This window comes from Pseudogymnoascus destructans, assembly GCF_001641265.1.
Source record: "Pseudogymnoascus destructans isolate 20631-21 unplaced genomic scaffold scaffold_5, whole genome shotgun sequence".
NCBI lineage: Eukaryota > Fungi > Ascomycota > Leotiomycetes > Thelebolales > Thelebolaceae > Pseudogymnoascus > Pseudogymnoascus destructans.
In genome coordinates this window covers 892,672-916,543 of record NW_020167524.1, presented here as the reverse complement: position 1 = coordinate 916,543, position 23,872 = coordinate 892,672, and the positions used below count along the sequence as shown (strand labels likewise).

Here is a 23,872-nt window from a genome sequence, read left to right as displayed (position 1 = left end):
AGTTGGTCGTATATGAATTGACAGACCGCAGTCTCTTGCGATTGAAATAAGACTCGATTGCTACCTCCGTGGGGTAATTGAGGAGACGTAGTACTCGTAATACGACGTCGGAGTGTCTCACGGTTGACATTGAATTTATTTGCAACCCAAGCAATTGTATATGTACTTGGTTGTTTTAAGAAGAACTGCTGGGCCTCATTAAGGCGAGCAATCATAGTAGGATCGATATTTTGAGGCATTGTAGATACTATGTTATGAAGAATACTATTATTTTCTCTATATATCAAAATAGCGGTGTACGCACATCTTGCCGTCGCACGCACAACTTGCTGTCGCCACCTACGAGCGAAGCGAGTGGGTGGAACACCGAGTACCCCATATGTCCGACTTCCCCATACGTTACGTTAATTTTTTTATTGTAGAATAGATTTATAATATGTGACAGATAATAACACTATGGAAGTTGTTTGACATTCGTTCGCCCTGTTGACTTACCTTTTTCATCTTCGTCCCAGTCCGTTTTCAAAGAGGCTTGGATGCCGCAATATTGGCCCAGCTACGCGGTTGCGTGCTGCTACTGCTTCCAGGCGCGCCGTATCCTGTACCCACGTTCCCTGGTGGCTGAGGCAATTGCGTATTCGGGGGACTCGGCAGCTTCTGTTGAACTGCTGAAATGCCTTTCTTCGCCTGTCCATTATGATTTGTTGAACCATTCTGACGCTGGGCAGGAAGTTTTTGAGTCCCATTCCCCCTAGCTGCCTCTTTAGCATGCCCATGCCTGGGTTTCACAACCTCAGTCCACCCCGCATCCTCTGCCTCTGGCTCTGTGGCATGATACTTCGTATCGTAGGGGCTGGTGCCCTGCAAGTCGGAGCTGGGAGGAGCCATGGTAAACCCCTTCCCTGCCGGGGCCTTCCCTTGCCTCGCCAGATTTTCATTTTGCTCCTGCTTTTGGACCTCATCGCTTAGGAATTTATTCACCTGTACCTCTTCTTGGCGTTCTTTATCCGCGAGCACGGCTTCGTCGAGTGTGGTATCAAGGTCCTGTCTGGCCTTTGCGTTTCTTTGATCCATCTTTTCCAAAGTGTCCTCTTTTTTCTGTTGAAGATTGATAATTCTCTGCTGCTCATCATCAGCATGATGGAGGAGGCGTGAGCGCCGACGTCTATGAGCCTGCAGAACATGAGGACCAGGCACGTGTAGCCCCTTTTGTTTAGAGCTGTGGAGTGCCTGAGCCTTCTGATGCTCTGACTCCGCCTCCCTGAGGAGGGAGATGCGCCGACGTCTACTTTCATCGATTTCGGCTTCAAGCTCGTCCTCTTTCTTGATAATTCCATCCGCCTGTCTTTCAAGCTTGCTGATACCCTCATCAAGCTTACTTGCCCCGACCCTCTCTTGTTCCAGTGTCGCCTCGGCTGCGAGTAGTTTTTGGATATCCTCATTAAGACTTGCCTCCCGTTGTCTTTCCTCAGTTTTACGCCTCGTCAATTTCTCCATCTCATGCTTATTCTGAAGGCTTGGTGGCTCGCCCTCCAGGGCCCTGACCCTGTCTGCTTCAGCCTTCGAAGCCTTCTTGAGGCGGTGCATGGCCAACCCCTCTTCCCTTTCGCGATCTGCCATTAGCATTCCAGCGCCCATAAGCGAGTTCCCATTTCTGACAATACCCGCTGGGATGACAAGGGAATGCCGGCGCCAGATTCCACCAGGGAGTAGCTCACCTGAGGGCCTGCGTTTCTTTTCAGGGGCGGCAGTAGGGGTGGGTTGCTCAGATGGTGCTGAGCTGTAATCCGAGCCACTTTCTAGATCTTCGAATTTGCCTGGTGGCTGTGGCGTCCCACGATGGACCGTCTTTTGTGGCATTACGGTGCTAGTAATAGCAGCAAGCAATGAACGTTGATTGCTGGGATTTGGACTGGCGCGAGAAGGGGATGGCCGAGCAGGGCGCTGGCTTATTGGCTCCGTTTCGGTACGCTGTTCCTTCCCTTGTCGATAGTCCTGTACACCGATTTCATCTGAAATACCACGTGCATAGCTGCGAGCTGCTTGTGCCTTTGCACTAGGGGACGGGCTGGGCTGTGACACTTGGTCCCATTCGGACACAACAGACGGATGAAACTGCTCCTGTCTGCCTCTTCCAATGGTGTAGTCCGACGGTCCAGGGGCACGGCTAGGAGCAGCCCTCTGGCCATCCCTATCAGCTACCGCGGGTGATGTAGCTCGGGCCGCACCCGGTGGACGCGTAATAGTCTCAGTTATCTCCTGAACTGGAGCTTTCATCGTAGGTTGATACCGCCATACACTCTCCGTCCGCATAGTACCATCAGGCAAGGTGTAAGATTTTTCGCTTACTAGTTGACGCCCTTGCTGCTCCATCTCAAGGTTATGCTGCCGAGATAGAGCCAGGGCCTCTTCCTGTGATTGATGCGTAACGGAGGGGAATGGAATTGTATTGTCGCTCGGGTCATGAAATCTTCCCGAGACATCTTTGGTACACGTTGTATTGCTTGCCATGTCCATACTGATCGGGGCTGCTGTAGCTTGGGCGCCACCACGCTTCTCATCTGGAGCTGGGATCTCAACTAACCTCCCAGAATCTGTTGGAGAAGGAGCAAAATGCCTAGTCGGACGTACTTCAGTGTCCCTAACTGGTAGAATGCGATTGTACACATCATGGTTGTGAATTTCCCGAGTGTATTCCTTAGTGTTGATATGGTGTGCTGTTGGCTGGATATGTTCATGTGTCACAGCTGTACTCTGGTTAGCAATGATAACTTTGTAGCTAGGAAAAAGCCCTACCAGGAAGTTGAGTAGTTCGGACATCTGTTGTCACTGTTGTGGGAGGACGTCTCTCTCCCCCTTGGAATTGCTCATATGCTGGCGGTGTTGTTTCAGCCATGCTGGTGGGCCGCGGGGTCTGGCGAGGTACCGTTTGCATGGACCTATGTCCCAAACCCCTTGATTCCTCCGGCCGGAGGCTCTTTTCCGAAAGTGGCGTGTAGCTAGACTGGGGTCTTGGTTGCGGCTGTGGTTGCGGCCTTGAGCGCCGCAATGTCTTATTTGCTAACCCAGCATGCCTACCGATGGCAGGGGCCCCGACTTGCCTGCCGAGGGAAGGGGAAGCCCGAAAAGTTTCTGGTGAGCGAGGCGGCCGCTGCTGCATGCCACCAACACGCTGCGTATTACTAGGCGGACTTGGTGGCATTCCCCTGGTCTGGGAAGCCCCCGTAGTCTTTTCTGGCTCTTGCAATGGTTGCCGCAATGTTTTCGGGAAGAAGATATTCTTACTCTCTCTGTGATATCTGGGTTCCTCCTCCTCACCTAAGGCATACTTAGAAATGATCATAAAACAAATATTGTAGACTTTCACGTACCGTGTAGTTCGTCTCGTGATACTGCCTGAGGTTGTTGCCTCTTCGACGTTAAAGATCTTCTAAAAAAACCCTGTTTGGAAGGTGTTTCAGCGTCCTGCGCAGGTGATGCTTGAGCACGAGGCACATCTTGTTCCTGTTGGCGTCGTAACGTCTTTGGAAATGCAATATTATTACTGGCACTGTGGTAGGTAGGCGCAGGTTCGGAGACTATAGTTTAATTAATATCTGCGCGTACGATTGTCCGGTGGAATCTACATACCATTAAATTCATCTCGGGGTGGCGATGGAGAAGTCTGCCTCTTTCCGGTCAAAGACCTCCTTAGAAGCCCAAATTTCGTTTGGCTCTCAGTTAGAGGGGCCTCCGTCTCTTGTTGGTGCCGCAGGGTCTTCGGAAATACAATATTGTTACTGTCTATGTGGTATCTGGACCCTGATTCTTGGCCTGGAGAATTACTAAAAATCTATGAAGACAGATCTGCAAAGTGTACGTACCATTCAACTCATGTCGTGGTGGTGAGGGTGGTTCCCTCGGGGAAGTGAAGTACTTTTCAACGGGCCATGTTTGTTGCTCTGGATTCTTCACATATTGTTCGGAAGCCCGAGTTGGTGAGATTGGTGGCGTAAGAGGGGTTTGACGGGGTCGATATTTATTCACTGTAATAGGAGTCGGGGCATTGGGTCTTTCAGAAGGCTGCTTTGAGCCCGCAGCCATTGCCGCCGCGGAGGCGACGCCATCCGACCTCTTTGAATATGGAGACTGATCTGACATAAATGTGCCAGTGTAGGATGGAGACTCTGAATATCTGTTGGTGGTGCCCGACAGGTAGGATCTGACTGGGATTTCAGACGACATGTTCGTGTTTTCAAGCAATTGATTTAGTGAAGCTTCAAGATGCTATAAGAATTGGAATTATGTCGAGATGTTGTGGGGAAGTGATAATACGAGCAGTCGTTCGGGTTTATGGGCAGTCGCATGTGTATTACATGATAGGAGCATTTGTAAAGTATGGACATCGTACATTAAATGCTAGATATCATCACAATGATAGGACATTTCTTACAGAAGGCTCACATTGTTGGCTGAAAAATGTCGTCAGTATATATCATTTAGTTAGATCATGAGCAGTCAGATGCGTCATCGGAATTAACGGGTTGTGGTCAGCGCCACAACAAGCGATGGTCATATCTAAGGGCCATAATTAGCGGCCAGTAGCTCTTCCCCACCCAACTCAGTTGCCCTTTATTGAACCCCATCATGTACTTTACGTACAAAAAGCAACTTGGATCTGGGGAGGACTAGCAGGTCAATTGGTAAGGGATCTATGGTTGACATTAGCTCTGGCTCATTGCCCTCGAAAGGGGCGAAATACCCACAATTTAAACCTGTTTTAGTGCAACTCTTGAACTCGTTTCAATGCGGTAGCTGATGATGTGAGACGTTGAGAAGTTATAGAGTAGGGAGACGTTCTGATCTCTGATGGCATTTTTTCGCTGGAAGTCGTCCAGTCACATGACGAATTCTATCTAACCATGCCAAAATCTAATCCGGAACAGGTGCTCGACCTTAATCAGACCACACTCTTTGGAGTCACGGGAATTTCTCTCAGCGCGCGGAACAATGTAAAACATCTAACTCATAATGTCCCTGAGAAAGTTTGGCATCTCTTGAAAATTACGAGATGTGAGTGCACCAATGTCTCACTGTAACCTTGGTTCACATTGTTCTGGACTTGGTTTTACTTTGGAATACAGCTAGCAGCTTGTTTGGACATACTCCTTTCGTTTATTGTACCCTTTTCCTTCCTGTCGTCATCATGATATCTTCAGAAGGCCCCTATGATTTGGTGCATTTTTCCGCATTAGTACTACCCCAAGCCAGGGGCGTTAATGATGAATACACTATCCCTACACCAGGAGAAAGCTCCACAGACGCCTATTGCCTTATATCAGGTCCCTTCCTCAACTTATCCTAATTCTTTAAATCCATATTCCATTTCAATTAAAACACCCAATTTAGCACGTCCAAGAACAAGATGCAGCTCGATACTCAGTCCAGCACCCACAACACCAGCCATGGTGATCCCACGGGCAAGACTAAAGAGACCATCACCTCCTTCCTGGGAAAAGATGGCCAAGCCGACACAACGGTCCACGAGACCATTAACCCAGCTGTTATAAGGGAACACATCCAAAGAACCAACCACGAGGAGAGACAAAAGATCATCGACAGGGAGGTCCACCAAGACCACCACCACATTTCGATCCAGCCTGTCCGCGACCAGGAAATCTTGCCAGAGACCCATGAGACCAACATTGCTCCCGTTGAGACTCATGAGATCAAACATGGCAACGAGAAGCACGTGCTTGAGCGTCTAGCCGCCGAGCGCGCCCAGTTCCGTGATACTCGTGATGTTGCCGAAACTCGCACCACAACCTCGACTGGCCCCACTGTTGCTGGAGAGCATATCCATCATCGTAAGTAAATACAGAGGCCATATCCAGCCTAATTCCATACTAATAAGCATAGATGTTCACGAGACTATCCAGCCTGTTGTCGAGAGAGATATCCTCGAGCCCCACGTTATCCACAACACCTTCCCTATTCACGAGATTCACATTAATGAGGCCAAGCATCACTCCGCCTCATCTCTTCCAGAAGTGACGCTCGCTGAGTTCCAGCGCCAGGGCGGCACCCTCACTGGCCGTGAGGAGCGCGTTGACTCCTTCAGTGGTGCTCCTCGCTCTATTGACGATGCTGTCACCGACTCGAAGCACAACAACGTCCTAGGTGGCCCAGGCGCTGCCGGTACAACTACTGTTACCGGTGGCGGCATCGGTGGCACCAGCGGCGGCGGCGGAAGGACCAGATACAACGAAGAATACGACTACGGTACTTCCGGACGCTACGAGTCCACAGGCGCTGGCAAGACGCAGCAGCGCAGCCAGTATGATACTACCGACTCTACCCAGCGCGGTTACGATACCATAACCACGTCTAGCACGGCGAACCGCAACGCCGCAGCGGGTGCCGGCGCAGTCGGACTCGGCGGTGTTGGCGCAGGCGCAGCTGTAGGCGCCGGTACCGCTGGCGGTGGAGGACTGGGGAGCTCGGCTGCCCAAACTGCGGCCAACAAGATTCCCGGCGTGAACAAGCTGACAGGGAGCAGGAGCGGAGAGAGCAGCGGCGCGAGAGGCGAGGAGTCCGTTGGCCACCAGCAGGGAAAGAAGCCCAGCCTCATTGACAAGCTGAACCCCATGAAGGATTCTAACAAGGATGGGAAGGCTGGTTTCATGTCTTAAGCAGGTCAAGTCAGAGAGGGAAGATTGAAGTTGTGTAATTTGGGTTTAATAATGTTGGGATGTGGGCGATTACAACTAGGAATATTACTCTGATTAATCTTGTTACTTAACAATGGAAAACGTTACAACGTTACTGGAAACTATAAAACTACATTTGGATCTCCCGTTGAGAGACTGTTTTTGAAATTTTGAAATCCGAAGTTAAGAGTATACAATTGGGCTTGGCTTGGTTTGGACCTTGCGTCGACGTAATCATGACGGTTTTAAACGACGGATATACAATGCAGGAACTGAGACATTTATTTGAGCGGTAAGCTATTTATCAAGCAACATTAGATCACTACGTTATTCGCGGAGGAATTCCCTAGCCTGCATCAGAGGTGAGGGAGAGTTAACGGACCGAATGAATACCAAGTTTCTCTCTAGTTCTCAAAAGCAAGAGTGACACAGACCTCACTGCCGCAAGCTAAACAGCGAAACATGCAGGGTCCCCTTCAATTAACTTGGCTGGCCGATGACTGGCCGATAGCCAGGTTAATTGATTACCTTTAGCACGACCACACTGGTCCACAGATGAGGAGCATGGCACTAAGTGGTTTTAAACTACCGACTATTAAAACAGATTCACCTCTCCCAGTCGTTTCTGCAAGCTCCAACAGCAATGATCATGCGGAACCATATGAGGAATCAAAGGCACTTGAAGAGCTCCAATGGTTCCGCAAGTTCATAATCGACGAGCCAAACAAGCACAGGTTCCTTCCACCGGTCAATGATGAAATGTAGCGGTTAACATCTTATGAACCATATTCATGAGATGAAAATTCTCCAGGGCTTTTCTACATGCCGGCAGATCATCCATCGATGCAGAGTCGCCCTCTAATCTCTCAAGCAGCATCCCAATCACTCGTCCATTCTCCATCACATGGCCTAAGAAGGCAGGAGCGATGACTGGATCTATGGGCTCGCGGTACTCTTCGACCACTGAATATGTGTAGGTCTCGTGCTCGATTCTAGGAATTTGCCAACCGAAACAAGCAATTTTGCAAATAGCTAGAAGGCCCGAATATAGTACTTCGTAGACTCCAGATCGGTGCCGTTTGACTTTCTCTAGAGAGAGCACGTCGATGGTCTTCGGATGCCATGTCATCCGTACGGCTGGCAAGGGCTCATGTGAGAGTTCGGATTCAAAGAAACCGTCTAGCTTGCAAGTCACTTCCATGGTTGTCCAATTCTTACCTAGAAAGTTAAGTAGTTAGGGTATGAGTAGGTGCGAACAGTGTTTTCAGTAGTATTGCCCGTATACGGGAGGCTCTCGTATACGGGCCCGTATTATACTTAAGTATTCATACGACCCGTATCATAACACCTCTTCGCCGCTAGTATTATACTTAAGTATTGCTGGCCATACTTCAGTATTATACTGGCAATACTTAAGTATTTCACGTGATCCTTTCACAATTTTCAGGTCGTCGTGAAAACTCTGCATTTTATCCTTACGTCTTATGATTCAGCCTACATCATGGCTTCTGAACCTTCTGATGTTGTATCTACTATCGAAAGTGAACAATTTAATCAGTTTGAACAGGATACTACAACCTCATCAACTATTGGCTGCTCTATTCCGTCCCAATCTACCTCCCGTACTACGTCAAAGGTAGCTAAGCTACGCACATCACCGATATGGGACTTTACAAAAGTAGGACGTTATGAAATAACCTTCAATATCTACGGCAAGGAGTCCTGGTGTTGCAAGTTCTGTTCTAAGGAGTATACTGTTGGTGGGGGCACTAATATCATCATCAAGCACTTAAAGGAGCGCCATTCCATTGACTTGAAAACACCACAAGAGCAACGCATTGATGGATATCAATCCACAATAGCTGTAGCCTTTGCCAGGCCACACACAATCAATCATAAACGCCGTAGACTCAACGATGTCACTGCTGTTAGGCCTTTAGATCCACGTGTTCTTGAAGATCTCTATGTGCGCTGGATAGTAGCATGTGGAATTGCATTCCGAATGGTTTCAATCCCCGAGTTCCGCACGTAAGTAGTATTACCTTTCATGATTTAAGGCTTTTATTAATATATATATAGCATGCTTCACTATTTAAATCCAGCCATCAATGAATGGCTGCCTCATAGCTCGACAACAATTCACGATTGGGTCCTTCGTAAATATACAGAAGAGAAGGTCATCATTCGACAGGCTGTTCAAGCTGCCCTTACAAATATACACTTTACAGTGGACTTATGGACTTCTCCAAATTCCCTTGCAATCCTCGGCATTGTCGCTCACTATATATCAGCAACTGGTAATCTAGATAACTCTGTTCTTGCACTACGAGAAGTTAATGGCGAGCATTCTGGTGAGAACCAAGCTGTGGAAATTCTTGATGTTATCAACGACTATGGCATTGCTTCAAAAGTTGGTTATTTTGTAATGGACAATGCAACAAATAATGATACAATGATCAAGGAGCTTTCGAAAAAGCTGAAAGAGGAGCATGAGATAATATGGGACCCTAGGCGACATAGATTACGGTGTAACGGCCATGTGATCAACCTCGCTGTTCAAGCCTTTCTCTTTGCAAGTGATGAGGAGGACCTCTCACAGGATAATAATACGGAGCTATTGTCGTCGCCGACAGAAATAGAGATGGAGCAGTGGAGAAAGAAAGGTCCACTTGGTAAACTACATAACATTGTAGTTTATATCCAACGCAGCCCACAACGTATCGCCAGCTTTAAGTTGATGAGCAATAACCTATGTTTGTTGAGAGATAATTCAACACGTTGGAATAGCTGGTATTCAATGCTACAACGGGCGCTACGGGTACAACATGCTATAGAACTGTTCTGCGTAAAATTCAAGGAGAATGAGAATGACCTCCGTAAGTACATATTTATGTCTCTTAAATTTAATTATTTACTAATATTTAAGTAGTTTCACAAGGGGACTGGCAGGACCTTCGAAATATGGCCTGTATTCTCAAGAACTTTGCAGATGCAACACTTGCTACAGAAGGTTATGCCTCGAGCATTGATTTAACACTCCAATCGATGGACTTCTTACTTCACGTGTTTGAAACTGCGAAGAATGATTATGCAATGGACCCGTTCCTTGGTCCTTGTTGTAATGCTGGGTGGAAGAAGTTGGATAAATACTACAGTATGACAGACAGGACTTCGGCATATACAGCGGCGTTAGTATTATGCCCACAATGGAAGTGGACTTACTTCAAATCAGAATGGAAGGCTGATTGGGTTGCTGAAGCACGTGTCAAGGTTGAGGAGCTGTGGGTCAACAAATACAAAGCATTGGCAGTTAGTGCAGAGATCGCAGAAGTTGAAGGTGAAGATACTGAGAAGCCGCTTTCGAATGAGTTTCTTACATGGCGTACACAAAAGCGGGGTATTGACGTTATTCAAGATGAATATACTCAGTATTTACAAGCCCCAATTGTTAAAACTGATGATGCGAGAGCATGGTGGGCTGAGCCTACTCAACGGGCTACATTTCCAAACTTAAGTGTAATGGCATTAGATTTGTTATCAATACCCTCAATGTCTGCAGCGCCTGAAAGGCTGTTCTCTGGTGCGAAAATCACGATTTCCGACCGTAGGAACAGGCTAGGTATTATGGCAATTCAAGCTGTTGAGTGCTTGAAGTCTTGGTTTAAGAAGAATAAGAGTACAGCTTTGCCGTTTGTAGATGATGAGCTGTCAACACTCCCAGATACATTGTTGCAAGAGGCAGCGATGACTATGATATCTAGCTAGTTCAATATGTTCTGAAATTCACAGGGTTATAGAGTATACAGTTTTTACAGCTTCAATTTTTTTTAACATTACATGAAATACTTAAGTATTGCCCGTATTAATACTTAAGTATTGATACAGAGCTCACTAGTATCATATCAAGCTTCACCCGTACCGTATTGATACGGCCCGTATCATAATGGCCCGAATACTTAAGTATTATACTAATGGGAACACTGGGTGCGAACGACACATTGTGTCATCATCAAAGACGTTAGTTGGAATTGTCACATAGTGAACTCTTTGTCCGGCCCGTATGCGATAGGACCCAAAGTCGTCATTGATCTCTTGAGATAGCACCTCAATGTACGACTTGGGGACGGTATGAGACTCCATTGTAGGAATATTTCTTTGGACGTTGCCCACAGTGAGAACCGCGACGGGCCCGTGCAAGAACCTTCATTGATGGGCTTTTCGTCAAACCTAGGGGTGGTGCAAGGAAGGCCATCACGTGCCACCACGTGAGGCCCCTTTCGGCAGGGCCCGTAGGGCTTGGTAAACTAGGGCATAGGGCGCCTAGATAAAAGGGACTAGAGGTCTCGGGAGAAGGACTCTAGTCAATAGTCACTGTATATACGTAGACCTATTGTGCTTACTAAATACGATACCTTCCTGCCTCCTGACCTAGTTCCCTAGACTCTAGAGCTATTCTAAAGGACGCATAGTAACAACTATAACGCCTACCCTAAGGCTGTATAGGACTTCGTGAAGAAGTAAGCCTTGATCTAGGAAGAGAGCTGTTAGAAAAGGCGACACTAAGACATCGAATACAGGTGGGAAGAACCTTAAGGAGGGGAAGAGTAGGAGATAGAAACTGCTTCTACCATACAACAGAGGTTGTGTCAACCTATAGACTAAAGGGAGGGTTAAAGAACCTAAGGAGTACAAGGGTGTAATGGTGGGTGCACCAGATGTGAGAATCTAGCCACCCAAGGAAGGGATGATTTTACTAAGACAACACACTGTCTTAGGAAAAAGAGCCAAAGGGTCGTAGCTTAGACTATTCCACAATGCAGCAATCAGGTGTATGATGTAGTGGAGTGGTTTAGACAAGTTGTAACAAATGTTGAGTCTGGGAACTCAGGGGTAAGTCAGAGGTTAACACCTCACTGACTTTTCAGAAACAAGGAGTAACAAGATGAATGCTTGGAAGCTTGGAAAAGACGTGGAAGTATGTGATAGTCGATTTACTGTATTGTCTGCTTGCCCTTTCTTAAGGAAAGGGCAATCCTATTTATGCCAAAGGAGTGTAGTTTTCTCATTTTCCATGACTTTCCATGACTAACCAGGCTTGGTAAATGTATTAGAAATCAAGTGCGACCCACAACTAGCTTGCTAATCATGTAGCGAATGTAAGAGAATCCCATAGAACCATCTCTTGGGTTCCTAGCCTATAGGAAGTGAAAAGGAGGTCCAAGGTCAGAGTACCTATAGATAAATTATGTCATAACTTAACCAATCTTGTGGGTAACTAAGGAGCGATGACGTGTAATGAATCATAGAGGGTTGTAGAAGCTTCTAGAGCTATCGTTCATCTTCCTAGGCCTCTAGTTGGTAGAGATATGCCATGTGGTAGTATTGGCCCACCCCCTTAAGGAGGAGATTTTCTTAATAACTTGTTCAATGAGTGTCCAAATGATATGCCGTGATGTATGTAGCATAAACAGATGTAGTCGAAGAGTTTGCAGCAATCGTTGAGTAGTATTGCTTCTGTTGTTGATGTGATAAGCCAAGATATGTATGTTGACTTGTAGGTTTGAGGAGGTTTCTAAGTTTGCTCTTGAGTTTGATAGCAAACTGAGTGCAACGAATGTCAGTATGACAAGTAGTATTGCTCTTGTTGTTGGTGTGATAAGCCAAAATATGTATAGTGACTTGTAGGTTTGAGGAGGAGATTTCCAAGTTTGCTCTTGAGTTTGATAGCAAACTGAGTGCAACGAATGTCAGTATGACAAAGGGTAAATCCACCTAGGAGCTTAACGAGTTCATGGCCTTAATCCGCGCCATCTTCTAGTACCAACTAAGGATATTTCCAACTAAGCAATCGAAGGTGGCCTTCGTAGCCTAATACCTAGAGGGGGTCCCTATGAATGAATGGGATAACTAGTGCGCCACCTAAGGAGAACAGGTAGAGTATCCACAAGTTCATGACCTATCTTAAGGACTATAGCACTTATAAACTAGGGCATAGGGCACCTAAAGGGACTAGAGGCCTCAGAAGAAGGACTCTAGTCAATAGTATATATATACATAGACTTATTGTGCTTACTAAATATGATACCTTCCTGCCTCCTAACCTAGTTCCCTAGACTCCTATGAGACCTTAGGCTTACGCTTTATAGGTAGAGACAACAGCTTAGCTAAGATTATGAATAGTACAATACAATGCACAAGAAACGAGAATAGATTAATGAATTCAATTATGTATAACATATTTCACAAGCAAAGCGATCATACAAGCAAAGCGATTACTAAACTTTACACCTAAAATTGAGAAATTTACAAGATAATAACTTAACAACGACTTTATAATATATATTAAAAGTATGTTTCTAGCTTTTTATACTTCGTTAGATTCCTACCTATTATCTAGGAATAATCTATGCATTAATTCTTGAGATATTAAGTGTAAATGCTAATGTAGGTGCTGAAATTTACACTAGGCCATTATATCTTAATATCTATGGTTCTAATTGCTCTAAAACTGCATATAGATGAATCTATGTGTATAGATAAACCTAAATACACACTTTTAAAATATGAAGACCTAGTCTAAATTTCAGTGCTTAAACTTAATATCTTAAGAACTACTAAATAGATTATTCCTAAATAATTAGGAAGGAATTCAACTGAATATAAAAGGCTAAAAATACATTTTTAAATATATATTATGAAGTTGTTGTTAAGTTATTATCTTGTAAATTTCTTGATTTTAGGTAGGAAGTTTAGTGATCCTCTCGCTTGTGTAATCCGTTCACTTGTGAAATACGTTAACATGGTTAATATGCAAGCGGGCTATATCACCGAGCAGGCCACCGCATTTTACACTAAAAATCATGAATTTTGCAACTTAATTGTCATACTGACATTCGTTGCACTCAGTTTGCTATCAAACTCAAGAGCAAACTTAGAAATCTCCTCCTCAAACCTACAAGTCACTATACATATTTTGGCTTGTCACACCAACAACAAGAGCAATACTACTCAACGATTGCTACAACCCTCTATGATTCATTACACATCATTGCTCCTTAGTTACTGGGCCGATATGACCACATAGCATATCTCTACAACCCTCTATGATTCATTACATGACATCACTCCTTAGTTACTGGGCTAATACTACACATGACATATCTCTATCAACTAGAGGCCTAGGAACATGAACGATAGCTCCAAAAGCTTCTACAACCGTCTATGATTCATTACACGTCATCGCTCCTTAGTTACCCACAAGATTGGTTAAGTTATGACATAATCTGTCGATAGGGGTACTCTGACCTTGGACCTCCTTTCACTTCCTATAGGCTAGGAACTTAGGAGATGGTTCTATGGGATTCTCTTACGTCGTCTACAGTTACCAAGCCTGGTTAGTCATGGAAAGTCTTGGAAAATGAGAGAACTACACTCCTTTAGCATAAATAGGTTTGCCCTTTCCTTAAGAAAGGGCAAGCAGACAATACAGTAAATCGACTATCACATACTTCCACGTCTTTTCCAAGCTTCCAAGCATTGATCTTGTTACTCCTTGTTTCTGAAAAGTCAGTGAGGTGCTAACCTCTGACTTATCCCTGAGTTCTCAGACTCAACATTTGTTACAACTTGTCTAAACCACTCCACTACATCATACACCTGATTGCTGCATTGTGGAATAGTCTAAGCTACGACCCTTTGGCTCTTTTTCCTAAGACAGTGTGTTGTCTTAGTAAAATCATCCCTTCCTTGGGTGGCTAGATTCTCACATCTGGTGCACCCACCATTACATTAATACCTCAACAACCCTTTAATAATAAACTGTAAAAATATGTATTTAGCCTTCTATAAGCATTTAAAGTACTCTGTGGCCTTGTAGTTACTAAGATATTGAGTTTCACCCCCACTTTTGACCTAAATCTTAGGTCTTAGACAAGGAGGAACTCTGACAGTAGCTGAGGGACAGGATCAGATGGCGCAAAACGAGGTTGATGTCTAGGTGAAGCGGGAAATGCAGTAGGGTAGTAGTTCTACAACGAGGTCTGAGCCGAAGAAGCAGTGCTGTGGTGTCTCTGGAAATACTAGCTGTAATGGTGGGTGCACCAGATGTGAGAATCTAGCCATCCAAGGAAGGGGTGATTTTACTAAGACAACGAGCTGTCTTAGGAAACAGAGCCAAAGGGTTGTAGCTTAGACTATTTCACAACGCAGCAATCAGGTGTATGATGTAGTGGAGTGGTTTAGACAAGTTGTAACAAATGTTGAGTCTGAGAACTCAGGGATAAGTCAGAGGTTAGCACCTCACTGATGTTACGGCTAAGTGCTAGTGCTATGGCTAGCGCTTACGGCTGCAACCTCACGTGATGGATAACATTGGATATCATGGATATTATGTTATCCATGTTATCCACAGATATCCCTTTGGCACAACGCCACTATATAAGTAGATAGTATTTCCTTAGATAGGAGCTTTGTGCTCAACTCAATATAGTATTCTTTACAATACTGTAACGTGTTACTTGGAAAGCCTTTGTGTCTAATCCCCTGCCTCCTCTGTCAAGTCAACCTTACGCAAGAAACCTCTGTGTCTTCTATCGTTTAGAAGTCAGTGTTACAATAGCTTCTAATATAAGCATGTTTCGTCTATATTCAGAATATCAGAAGGGTTGTATGTCGAAACAAGAATATGAAGCTCATCTATCTGTTTGATATTATCTGAATTGTTGATTGCTACAGATCCTCCTTCACCATGACGTACAAATTCTTTGATTTTAAACCGTATTTTAAATCAATTCAGCCATCCAATTGACCATTTAGGTTGTTTGATATTAGCATAGTGCAGTAGATTCTCCCAGAGTTTTGCTGCTTGCGCCTTGAGAATATCTCTAGTAATAATAGCTGTTGTATCTTCCATTTGTTGTTGCCATTCGAACAATGCTGCCTCGAGGTCTGGCCATTCTCCAACACAAGATCTCTTCAAACCTAGTTGCTTTTTGTCTTTCTTTGTATCTAAGTGGTCAAGATGATCGTACTTCGAGGAAAGTACTTTTGATACCATTGACTAATTGATACCATGGCTAGTTTCTTTATAAAACTATGTGATAAGGCTTCTATGTTGTAGTTCTTAAGATATTAAGTATAAGCATTAAGATTTAGACTAGGTCTTTATATCTTAACTAATTGCTCTCAAGCTAGAATAAAGAAATCTACATGTATAGACCAAGCTGTACACACAGTTTTAGAATATATTATCAAGTTGTTGTTGAGTTATTAGCTTGCAAATTTCCTGATTTTGGGTGAAAAATTCACAGACCAGCTCGCTTGGGTGACCAGCTCGCATGTGAAATACGTTATATACACACAACACGTAACACACCACCAACCCAACCCATAAAATACAACCGCCGAAGTGTATATACTTCAAACAACCCATTTACACCACATCCCATCATTATTTAAAATGCAGTACTTTTTAGAATCTACGACCTCCACCTAGCTACGCCAAGAGAAATGCAAATAAAAAATCCACATTTGTGCGTGCAAACACTCTCGCAAAAATTCTATCGGAAATGGTCAACTAAACCACAACCCCACTCATTTATGGTGCCATAACTAGAGCCAACAGCGCCATGCGGCAGTACAGCCCATATCTCATCTGCACACTAGTAGTCAGTATTTTGTGCGAGCTGTAAAATTGGGGAATGTGACTCACCTGTCTGAAGTACGCAGCGCGCTGGTCGAAGTCCACCTCTCCCGCAACCTCCGCGTTCCTTGGAAGCGGGTGCATGACAACCATGCTTGGCTTTGCTGCCTTCAATGTCTTGTTATCAATGATGAATGTATCCTTGAGCCTCTCATACTCAGCGAGATCAGCGAATCTCTCTTTCTGGACACGAGTGCAGTAGAGCACATCACTCTTCGCCACGATATCCGGAGTAAGCTCCGTAGTCTCCAACAAAAGCTGGCCAGATGCCTTGAGCATGTCTCGGATGTCGGCTGGGAGTGCAAGCTGAGGAGGTGACACAAGTTGGACTTGTACGTCATAGTATTGCAGTAGCTTGCACAGGGAGTGCACGGTGCGACCGTGGAGCAGATCTCCCGTGAACGTGATTGTCAGGCCAGTGACAGTGCCGAGCTCTTCGCGAATAGTGAACAGGTCCAGGAATGCCTGCGTAGGGTGCTCCTTGCTTCCATTGCCGCCATTGATGACTGGGACAGGGCAGTACTTGGTTGCGATATCAACCGAGTTCTCCTCTGGGTGGCGGAGAACGATTGCGTCACCGTAACATGCGAGAGTGCGCAGGGAGTCCTGGAGGCTTTCACCCTTGACAGTGCTCGAGTGCTCTGTGGAGATGGCAATAGTGCGACCTCCAAGGCGTTGCATGGCGGCATCGAAAGAGGTCGAGGTACGCGTGCTAGGCTCGTAGAATATGGTGCACAAGACGCGTCCCTTCAGGATGTCAAGGACACCTTCGCGTTGAACACCCAGCCGCATCTCTTGTGCAACGGTGAACAGCACGTGGAGATCAGAGCGAGTGAACTGCTTAACGGAAATGACGTGCTGGTTCTTGAATGGCGAGCGCGCGAGCAGCGATTGCAAGGATGGTGAGATAGATGGCTGAGGGTACAATGGAACACCGTATTCCTCAGTTGGCGCAATCCTTGATGGCAGGTTGACAATTGCCGAGCCTTCAAGAGCTCTCTGGCGACTGAATGCTCGTGGTCCGGGTTGTTGGCCCAATAGAGAGGATGTGCGTCGTGCCTTTGAGCGATCCGTAGCTTCAACCATCGGGCTGAGAAGCGGAGATTGAATGCCCTTGACGGCTGGGGATTGAGGCACCTGGACAAGTACATGCGAAGACATATCCTTTCCTAGTGGTCCTCCATCACAAGGCTCGCCATCGAGGCAGGCGGCCTTATCGTTGAAAATAACTCTTTGGACGGATCCGCGGAGAACCTTGCCAACAAATGGAGACCAGACTGGACCGGCCGCCTTTGCGTAAGGCCTGTCAATTTCTACCTCAACTGACGCACCGACTTGCTCATGGAGCTCGAAGATGCGGACTGGGTTATCATGGAGGCGAATCTTGATATCGTCGACAGTCAATCTGCCGTCTGCAACAGCGGAGAAGAGTAGAGGGAGGGCATCCGAAATTCCGACTGCCGGGGTGGCCTTCTCCCCAGCTGCGTTGGCAAGTTGGTATGGTACACTGCCAATAGAGAAGATGTCGATGGTACTCAAATGCTCCCAAAGAGCGGTTTGATCAGCAACCGTTGGCAAGAAAGAGCACTCAGGATACTCCTTTTGAGAAACAAATAGAGAATAAATGGAAACATCGCAGGTGACGGTGAGACCCTTGTCCTTGCTCATAGCGATGAGTCTAATATCTTCCTTGGTGGTGACATTTGTGACATGGACATTCCTGCTGTGTAGACTGGCGAGGAGCAGGATTGAGGCAAGGTCGGTCACCTTGGCATCGGTGATGATTGGCTTGTAGGTTGGCCAAGAATCAAAGTGAGCAGTAACCGCTGCGACCTTGCTGATGTTATCATTAAGGTGGTTGAATGGGATAAACAACGATCCAACCTCTCCAGCGATCAAGCTAATTTGCTCAGCATTGGAAGAAGTTGCGGCGACAGAGAAGTTGTAGTCGCAGCTTGCGCCTTGTCTGCTGTTGGCCTGTGCAATATCCAATGTCCTCGCATCAGTGATGGAACTATCCAAGCCAACGGGCATGACTCTGATCATGGTGAAACCGGCGGCAATGGATGCCTCGGTCACGGTTTGCAGATCATTGCTTCCGGACGTGGCGATGCCAGGCAGGAAAGCCTGAATATTAACGAGGCCTGGAAGAACAACCGTTCGGTGGCTGGTCTGGTAATCGCGGGTGGTGATTTCCATATCGTAATGTCTTGCGATTGCCTCGATGAGGATCTTGGCGTTCTTGACATTGGTCACAAGAGGAGTTTGGTAGTCGACTGCCATTCTGCGAGTCTTGTAGCCCTTCGACATGTAGTTCGCAGGTCTTCTGTAGCGATTGCTGGATGGAAGATTGATGTAAAGATCGATCATATTGTTCGCAAGATGCTGCGTCAGGGAGTATTCCGACTTTTGCTCGTCCTCCTCGGCCAAGATTTCAAGATACTGAGTGCGAATGCCATGCTCCATGAAGAAATCGGCGGTACCGGCCGTGGCAAAAAGTTTGTAGCCCAGAGCCTGCAGCTTCTTCACCGACGGAAGCATCTCGTTCTTATCCTTGTAAGATCCGATGGATAGAAGGATGTTGCGCTCTGGAAGCTTGAAGCCAGTGGAGACCAAAGCTTTGAGGTAGGCCTCATACTTATCTCTTCCAAACGAAGCCACTTCTCCTGTAGAAGCCATCTCAACACCCAAGACTGGATCAGCACCAGAAAGTCGCGAGAAACTGAACTGGGGGACCTTGACACCGACCGTTCCTGGTACCAGTGTTGTAGGTGCGTATGCCTCAAATGGGAGATCCATGATTGCCTTGGTGGCCAGCTCAATAAGATCTACTCCCATAACCTTGGATACGAATGGGAACGAGCGAGAGGCTCTGACATTGCACTCAATCACCTTGATGTCGTTATCCTTGGCGATAAATTGGATATTGTATGGACCTGTAATGTTCAAAGCCATACCAATCTTGCGAGTTGCCTCCTCGATACGCTTGATAGTTGTATCCTCCAAGTCTTGAGGTGGGAGAATAAGAGTGGCGTCTCCAGAGTGGACACCAGCGTTCTCGACGTGCTCAGAGATGAAATGGCCGATCATCACACCGTCCTTGGCAACTGCGTCCATCTCGATTTCTTTGGCGTTCTCAATGTACTTGGTAATGACGACTGGGTGCTCGCGAGAAACCTCGGAAGCTTGCTTGAGGTATGCCTCAAGATCCGGCTCAGAGTAGACCGTGTTCATTGCTGCTCCAGAGAGGACATATGAAGGGCGAACCAGCACTGGGTATGAAACCTTGTTACAGAACTCTTTTGCCTCCTCAAAGCTTGTCAACTCCTTCCATGTAGGCTGATCAACTTCGATTCTGTCCAACATGCGGGAGAACTTGTATCTGTTCTCGGCATTGTCAATCATCTCAGGAGATGTTCCCAATACCTTGACGTTGAGGCGGTGTAATGGTAAGGCAATGTTTTGTGGCGTTTGGCCGCCCATGGCCATGAGAATGCCAATCGATGATTCCAGCTCGTAGATGTCGATAATCGTCTCCAAGTTGATATTCTCAAAGTAAAGTCTATCGGCTTCATCGTAATCAGTCGAAACGGTCTCCGGGTTCATCTTTTCGTCAAGTTAGCAACTGTAATAGGAATATAGTATCATAGTGACTGGGATGAGAAAAATTCGAGGTGGATCACGTGAACCATTCCCGTGATTCAGGTGATTTGGATCAAGACCCAAAGGGAAGGCGCCTCACACCGTAGAAAACAATGAAAATTTCTTGAACTTACGTTTACCATGACAGTTTTGTGCCCGCTCTCACGAAGAGTGCGAATAGCTCTGACGGAGCACCAGTCGAACTCCACAGATGAACCAATTCTGTACACTCCGGATCCAAGTACCATGACACCATTGTCGTTGAATTCCAAGTCGTGCTCGGAGCCATTGTATGTCATGTAGAGATAGTTGGTGAAAGCAGGGAACTCAGCTGCTACCGTATCGATTTGCTTGACAAAAGGAGTGACGCCAGCCTCGGTTCTGAGCCTTCTAACGGCCAACTCAGTCGAGCTCCAGAATTTCGCCAATTGGCGATCACAGAAACCAAGCTGCTTTGCTTGTCGCAGGAGGTCAATCGAGATGCTGCTTGTGTCAAATGTGGACATGTACTTGGCAAAGTCGTTGAGGCCCTTGAGCTTGCTGAGGAACCACTTGTCAATCTTGGTCATGTTGTGGATCTTGTCAACCGAGTAGCCCTCGTGCATTGCATTTGCAATGGCGAAAAGACGCTGGTCGGATGGGGTCTGGAGCTCATCATCGATGGACATCAAGGCCGGAGTCTCGCTGAATCCGAGGTTGTGGAAATCGATGGATCTGATAGCCTTCTGGATGGCTTCCTCAAACGTCCTGCCAATGCTCATGACCTCGCCAACACTCTTCATGGAGGAGCCAAGTTCCGTGGAGACTCGAGTGAACTTCTTCAAGTCCCATCTTGGCATCTTGACGACGACGTAATCCAGAGATGGCTCGAAGCAGGCAGAGGTTTCCTTGGTGACGGAGTTCTTGATCTCATTCAGTGGGATACCGAGACCAAGTTTGGCAGCGATAAAGGCCAATGGGTATCCAGTAGCCTTGGAAGCCAAAGCGGAGGAACGGGAGAGTCTCGCGTTGACCTCGATAATGCAGTATTCTTGCGAATGTGGGTTAAGCGCGTATTGGATGTTACATTCTCCGACGACACCAAGATGGCGAATAACGTTGACAGCAGTGGTGCGGAGCATGTTGTAGTCTTCGTCGGACAGAGTCTGTGACGGAGCAACGACAATTGAGTCACCGGTATGGATACCGAGAGGGTCGAAGTTCTCCATGTTACAGACAGTGATGCAGTTGTCCCTGGCATCTCTGACGACCTCGTATTCGATCTCCTTCCAGCCCTTCATACTGCGCTCCACCAAGACTTGAGGTGAGGCAGCAAACGCCTTTTGGCAAAGCTCCAGTAGCTCGGCCTCGTTGTCGGCGAATCCGGAGCCTAAGCCACCAAGGGCATAAGCTGCGCGAACAATGACGGGGAAACCGATGTCTTTGACAACGTGCATGGCCTCCTCGACAGTGCTTGCGGAGGCAGACTTGGCGCACTTCTCGCCAATGGATTCCATGCTTCTGGCGAAGAGCTCACGATCTTCAGTTGTGATGATGGTGTCAATCGGGGTTCCGAGAACCTTAACGCCGAGTCCCTCAAATTCATCTTTCAATTGAATTCCGACCTGCAGCGCAGTCTGACCACCGAAGGTGACATAGATGGCATCAGGGCGCTCGTAGAGAATCACTTTGCGGACAAAGTTGGCAGTGACTGGGAGGAAATAAACCTTGTCGGCAAGACCCTTTGATGTCTGAATGGTGGCAATATTTGGGTTGATCAGGACGGTGTAAATGCCTTCCTCCTTCAGAGCCTTGATGGCCTGACTTCCAGAGTAATCAAACTCGCCGGCCTGGCCAATGCTCAGACCACCACTTCCAAGAACCAAAACCTTCTTGACATCGACTCTGGGGTTCAGTTTTGCCGTCTCGGCAGCCTCGCCTCCAGGGAATTGCACGGGCAGGTTCAATTGGGTGGCATCACCCAGAGTCTTGACGATAGTGTTGATGAAGACATCAAACAAGAACTCGGTATCCCTTGGGCCGGGTGTGCTTTCAGGATGGAATTGGACACTGAAGTGTGGCTTGCTGACGTGGCGGATACCCTCGTTTGAGCCGTCGTTGGCGTTGACGAAAAGCTCCTCCCATTCTGCGGGCAATGAAGCGGTATCCACAGCATAACCATGGTTCTGGGAAGTAATGTGACATTTTCCAGTCAACATGTTCGTGCATGGAATATTGTGGCCGCGGTTACCAAACTTCATCTTCAGGGTGCTTGCGCCAGTTGCTCTCGCGAGAAGCTGGTGACCAAGGCAGATACCGAAGACTGGGGTGCGGTTCTCTTCAACGGCGGCTTTGATATGCTTGACAGTTTTGGTCATCATAGCTGGATCACCTGGACCGTTGGAAATGAAGAGTCCGTCGTAATCCTTGCCGGCAAGGGCGGGGAAGTCGTAGTCCCATGGGCATACAAGGACCTCAACGCCACGCCTGACGAGACACCTCAGTTGGTTGTACTTGAGTCCGACATCTAAGCACAGTACTCGGATTGGGCGTCCAGAAGGGTGGAGGAGAGCGTCGGAAGGCTTGGGAGAGTATAATTTCGGGGCCTTGATCGAGACTTTGTCTACAGTCAGAAATGTTCGAGGGGGACATTTGAGTAGAGCTCACCATCTGCAACCAGATTTGTAGCGTTCGGGTTAGACCACTCCACAGCCTCAAAACCCGAGCGCCAGTCCTCCGACAGTCGGGTAGCGTTGCCATTAGTGAGGCCTTGCTTCTGCAGGAGCATCCGCCCCAGCATACTACCTTCGTCCCGGATTCTCTTGGTGAGGGCTCTGGTGTCAACGCCATACATGGCGGGAACCCCCTGTTCCTTCAGCCATGCTCCAAGGGAGGATGTGGCAAGGTAGTGGCTGTAGTCCTCGCCTGCATAGGAGGCAACGACCAAGCCAGCAATGTGAATCTCTGAGGATTCGAAGTGGACGGGAACGTCCTTGAGGAGTTCGTCCATTGTTTCCCGGGAGGGCACACCATAGTTTCCTACAAGAGGGAATGTAATGACGAGGATTTGACCCCGGTAAGACGGGTCAGTCACAGATTCTGGGTATCCGACCATTCCTGTCTGGAAGACCAATTCTCCGGCGATGCTCTTGGGGGCACCGAAGCTGTACCCTTGGTACACAACGCCATCTTGGAGTTCGAGTGCGACGAGGCTCTCGTCGGTGCTGCCCCGCAGCCGAGCAGCGACCGGGACGTATGTTATTTCGGCCATGGTTGCGAGTGTTCCGATGTGTACGACGTATAGCGGGGTATTCGTAAATCTCTGAGCTCGTCGAAGATGGGCGGCAAAAGCCCTAGAGCCGCCTTAGAAGTTCAATCTAAGTATCTCACAGTCAATCAAGACGGAGAACAAGGCCGCAGATTAGACACAATTGAACATCAAGTAGAGGGGAAAAGACTCTGCGTGAGATTGGTGAGCATAAATCTCACAGTCAGAAAGTCGAAGCTGAAGTTCTGCCAAAAAAAATATGTAGGAACCCATGTCATTATTCGTCAAGCGCTAAAAAAAGCTTAAGGCCAATTCGGCGTTTTCATTGGCTAATACGAGTACCTGATGAGAAAATCTGCACAAAAGCGCTAGCACATTATTAGTCAGCACGCAATGTATTTGTCTCCGAACTCGCTTCAGATAAGACTCTCGGCGGATTGTGGCAGACGATATGAATATCCTCAAATCTCAGTTCGACAGTGATGGCCAGGTATAATTTTGTATCTATACTCTAATTTGTGCTTGCAGTTATGGTGAATGCGGTAGAGTGGGCAAGCAGTTAAATCACGATTTGGAACTATTTTCCCAAAATTA

General features: G+C 46.9%; 3 protein-coding genes across 3 annotated transcripts; 1 reads left to right on the top strand and 2 right to left on the bottom strand.

The window, feature by feature from the left end:
• Positions 1-490: 490 nt before the first annotated feature.
• On the bottom strand, positions 491-4,412 carry VC83_02540 (uncharacterized protein). Its single transcript, XM_024466201.1, has 5 exons — positions 3,864-4,412; positions 3,631-3,813; positions 3,372-3,578; positions 2,797-3,318; positions 491-2,747 (listed from the first exon to the last, which is right to left on the bottom strand). The coding sequence occupies exons 1-5, from the start codon at positions 4,222-4,224 to the stop codon at positions 523-525; spliced, it is 3,498 nt and encodes a 1,165-aa protein (XP_024326127.1). The 5' UTR covers positions 4,225-4,412; the 3' UTR covers positions 491-522.
• Positions 4,413-4,947: 535 nt separating this feature from the next.
• On the top strand, positions 4,948-6,750 carry VC83_02539 (uncharacterized protein). The gene is made up of 2 exons (XM_024466200.1): positions 4,948-5,846; positions 5,899-6,750. The coding sequence occupies exons 1-2, from the start codon at positions 5,405-5,407 to the stop codon at positions 6,669-6,671; spliced, it is 1,215 nt and encodes a 404-aa protein (XP_024326464.1). The 5' UTR covers positions 4,948-5,404; the 3' UTR covers positions 6,672-6,750.
• Positions 6,751-15,959: 9,209 nt separating this feature from the next.
• VC83_02538 (uncharacterized protein) lies at positions 15,960-23,599 on the bottom strand. The gene is made up of 4 exons (XM_024466199.1): positions 22,678-23,599; positions 20,166-22,627; positions 16,399-19,995; positions 15,960-16,341 (listed from the first exon to the last, which is right to left on the bottom strand). The coding sequence occupies exons 1-4, from the start codon at positions 23,279-23,281 to the stop codon at positions 16,285-16,287; spliced, it is 6,720 nt and encodes a 2,239-aa protein (XP_024326465.1). The 5' UTR covers positions 23,282-23,599; the 3' UTR covers positions 15,960-16,284.
• Between the last annotated feature and the right edge of the window lie 273 nt (positions 23,600-23,872).

What these genes read in the sequence shown, in the direction of transcription:
- VC83_02540 (XM_024466201.1), bottom strand. Translation starts at nt 4,224, where the DNA reads ATGTCGTCTGAAATCCCAGTCAGATCCTACCTGTCGGGCACCACCAAC. An exon ending in ACCACGACATGAGTTGAATG is followed by an intron (nt 3,814 to 3,863) that starts GTACGTACACTT and finishes GTAATTCTCCAG; the next exon opens with GCCAAGAATCAGGGTCCAGA. An exon ending in ATCACGAGACGAACTACACG is followed by an intron (nt 3,319 to 3,371) that starts GTACGTGAAAGT and finishes AGTATGCCTTAG; the next exon opens with GTGAGGAGGAGGAACCCAGA.
- VC83_02539 (XM_024466200.1), top strand. Translation starts at nt 5,405, where the DNA reads ATGCAGCTCGATACTCAGTCCAGCACCCACAACACCAGCCATGGTGAT. An exon ending in TGGAGAGCATATCCATCATC is followed by an intron (nt 5,847 to 5,898) that starts GTAAGTAAATAC and finishes TAATAAGCATAG; the next exon opens with ATGTTCACGAGACTATCCAG.
- VC83_02538 (XM_024466199.1), bottom strand. Translation starts at nt 23,281, where the DNA reads ATGGCCGAAATAACATACGTCCCGGTCGCTGCTCGGCTGCGGGGCAGC. An exon ending in TACAAATCTGGTTGCAGATG is followed by an intron (nt 22,628 to 22,677) that starts GTGAGCTCTACT and finishes CTGTAGACAAAG; the next exon opens with TCTCGATCAAGGCCCCGAAA. An exon ending in GCGCTGCGTACTTCAGACAG is followed by an intron (nt 16,342 to 16,398) that starts GTGAGTCACATT and finishes ACTAGTGTGCAG; the next exon opens with ATGAGATATGGGCTGTACTG.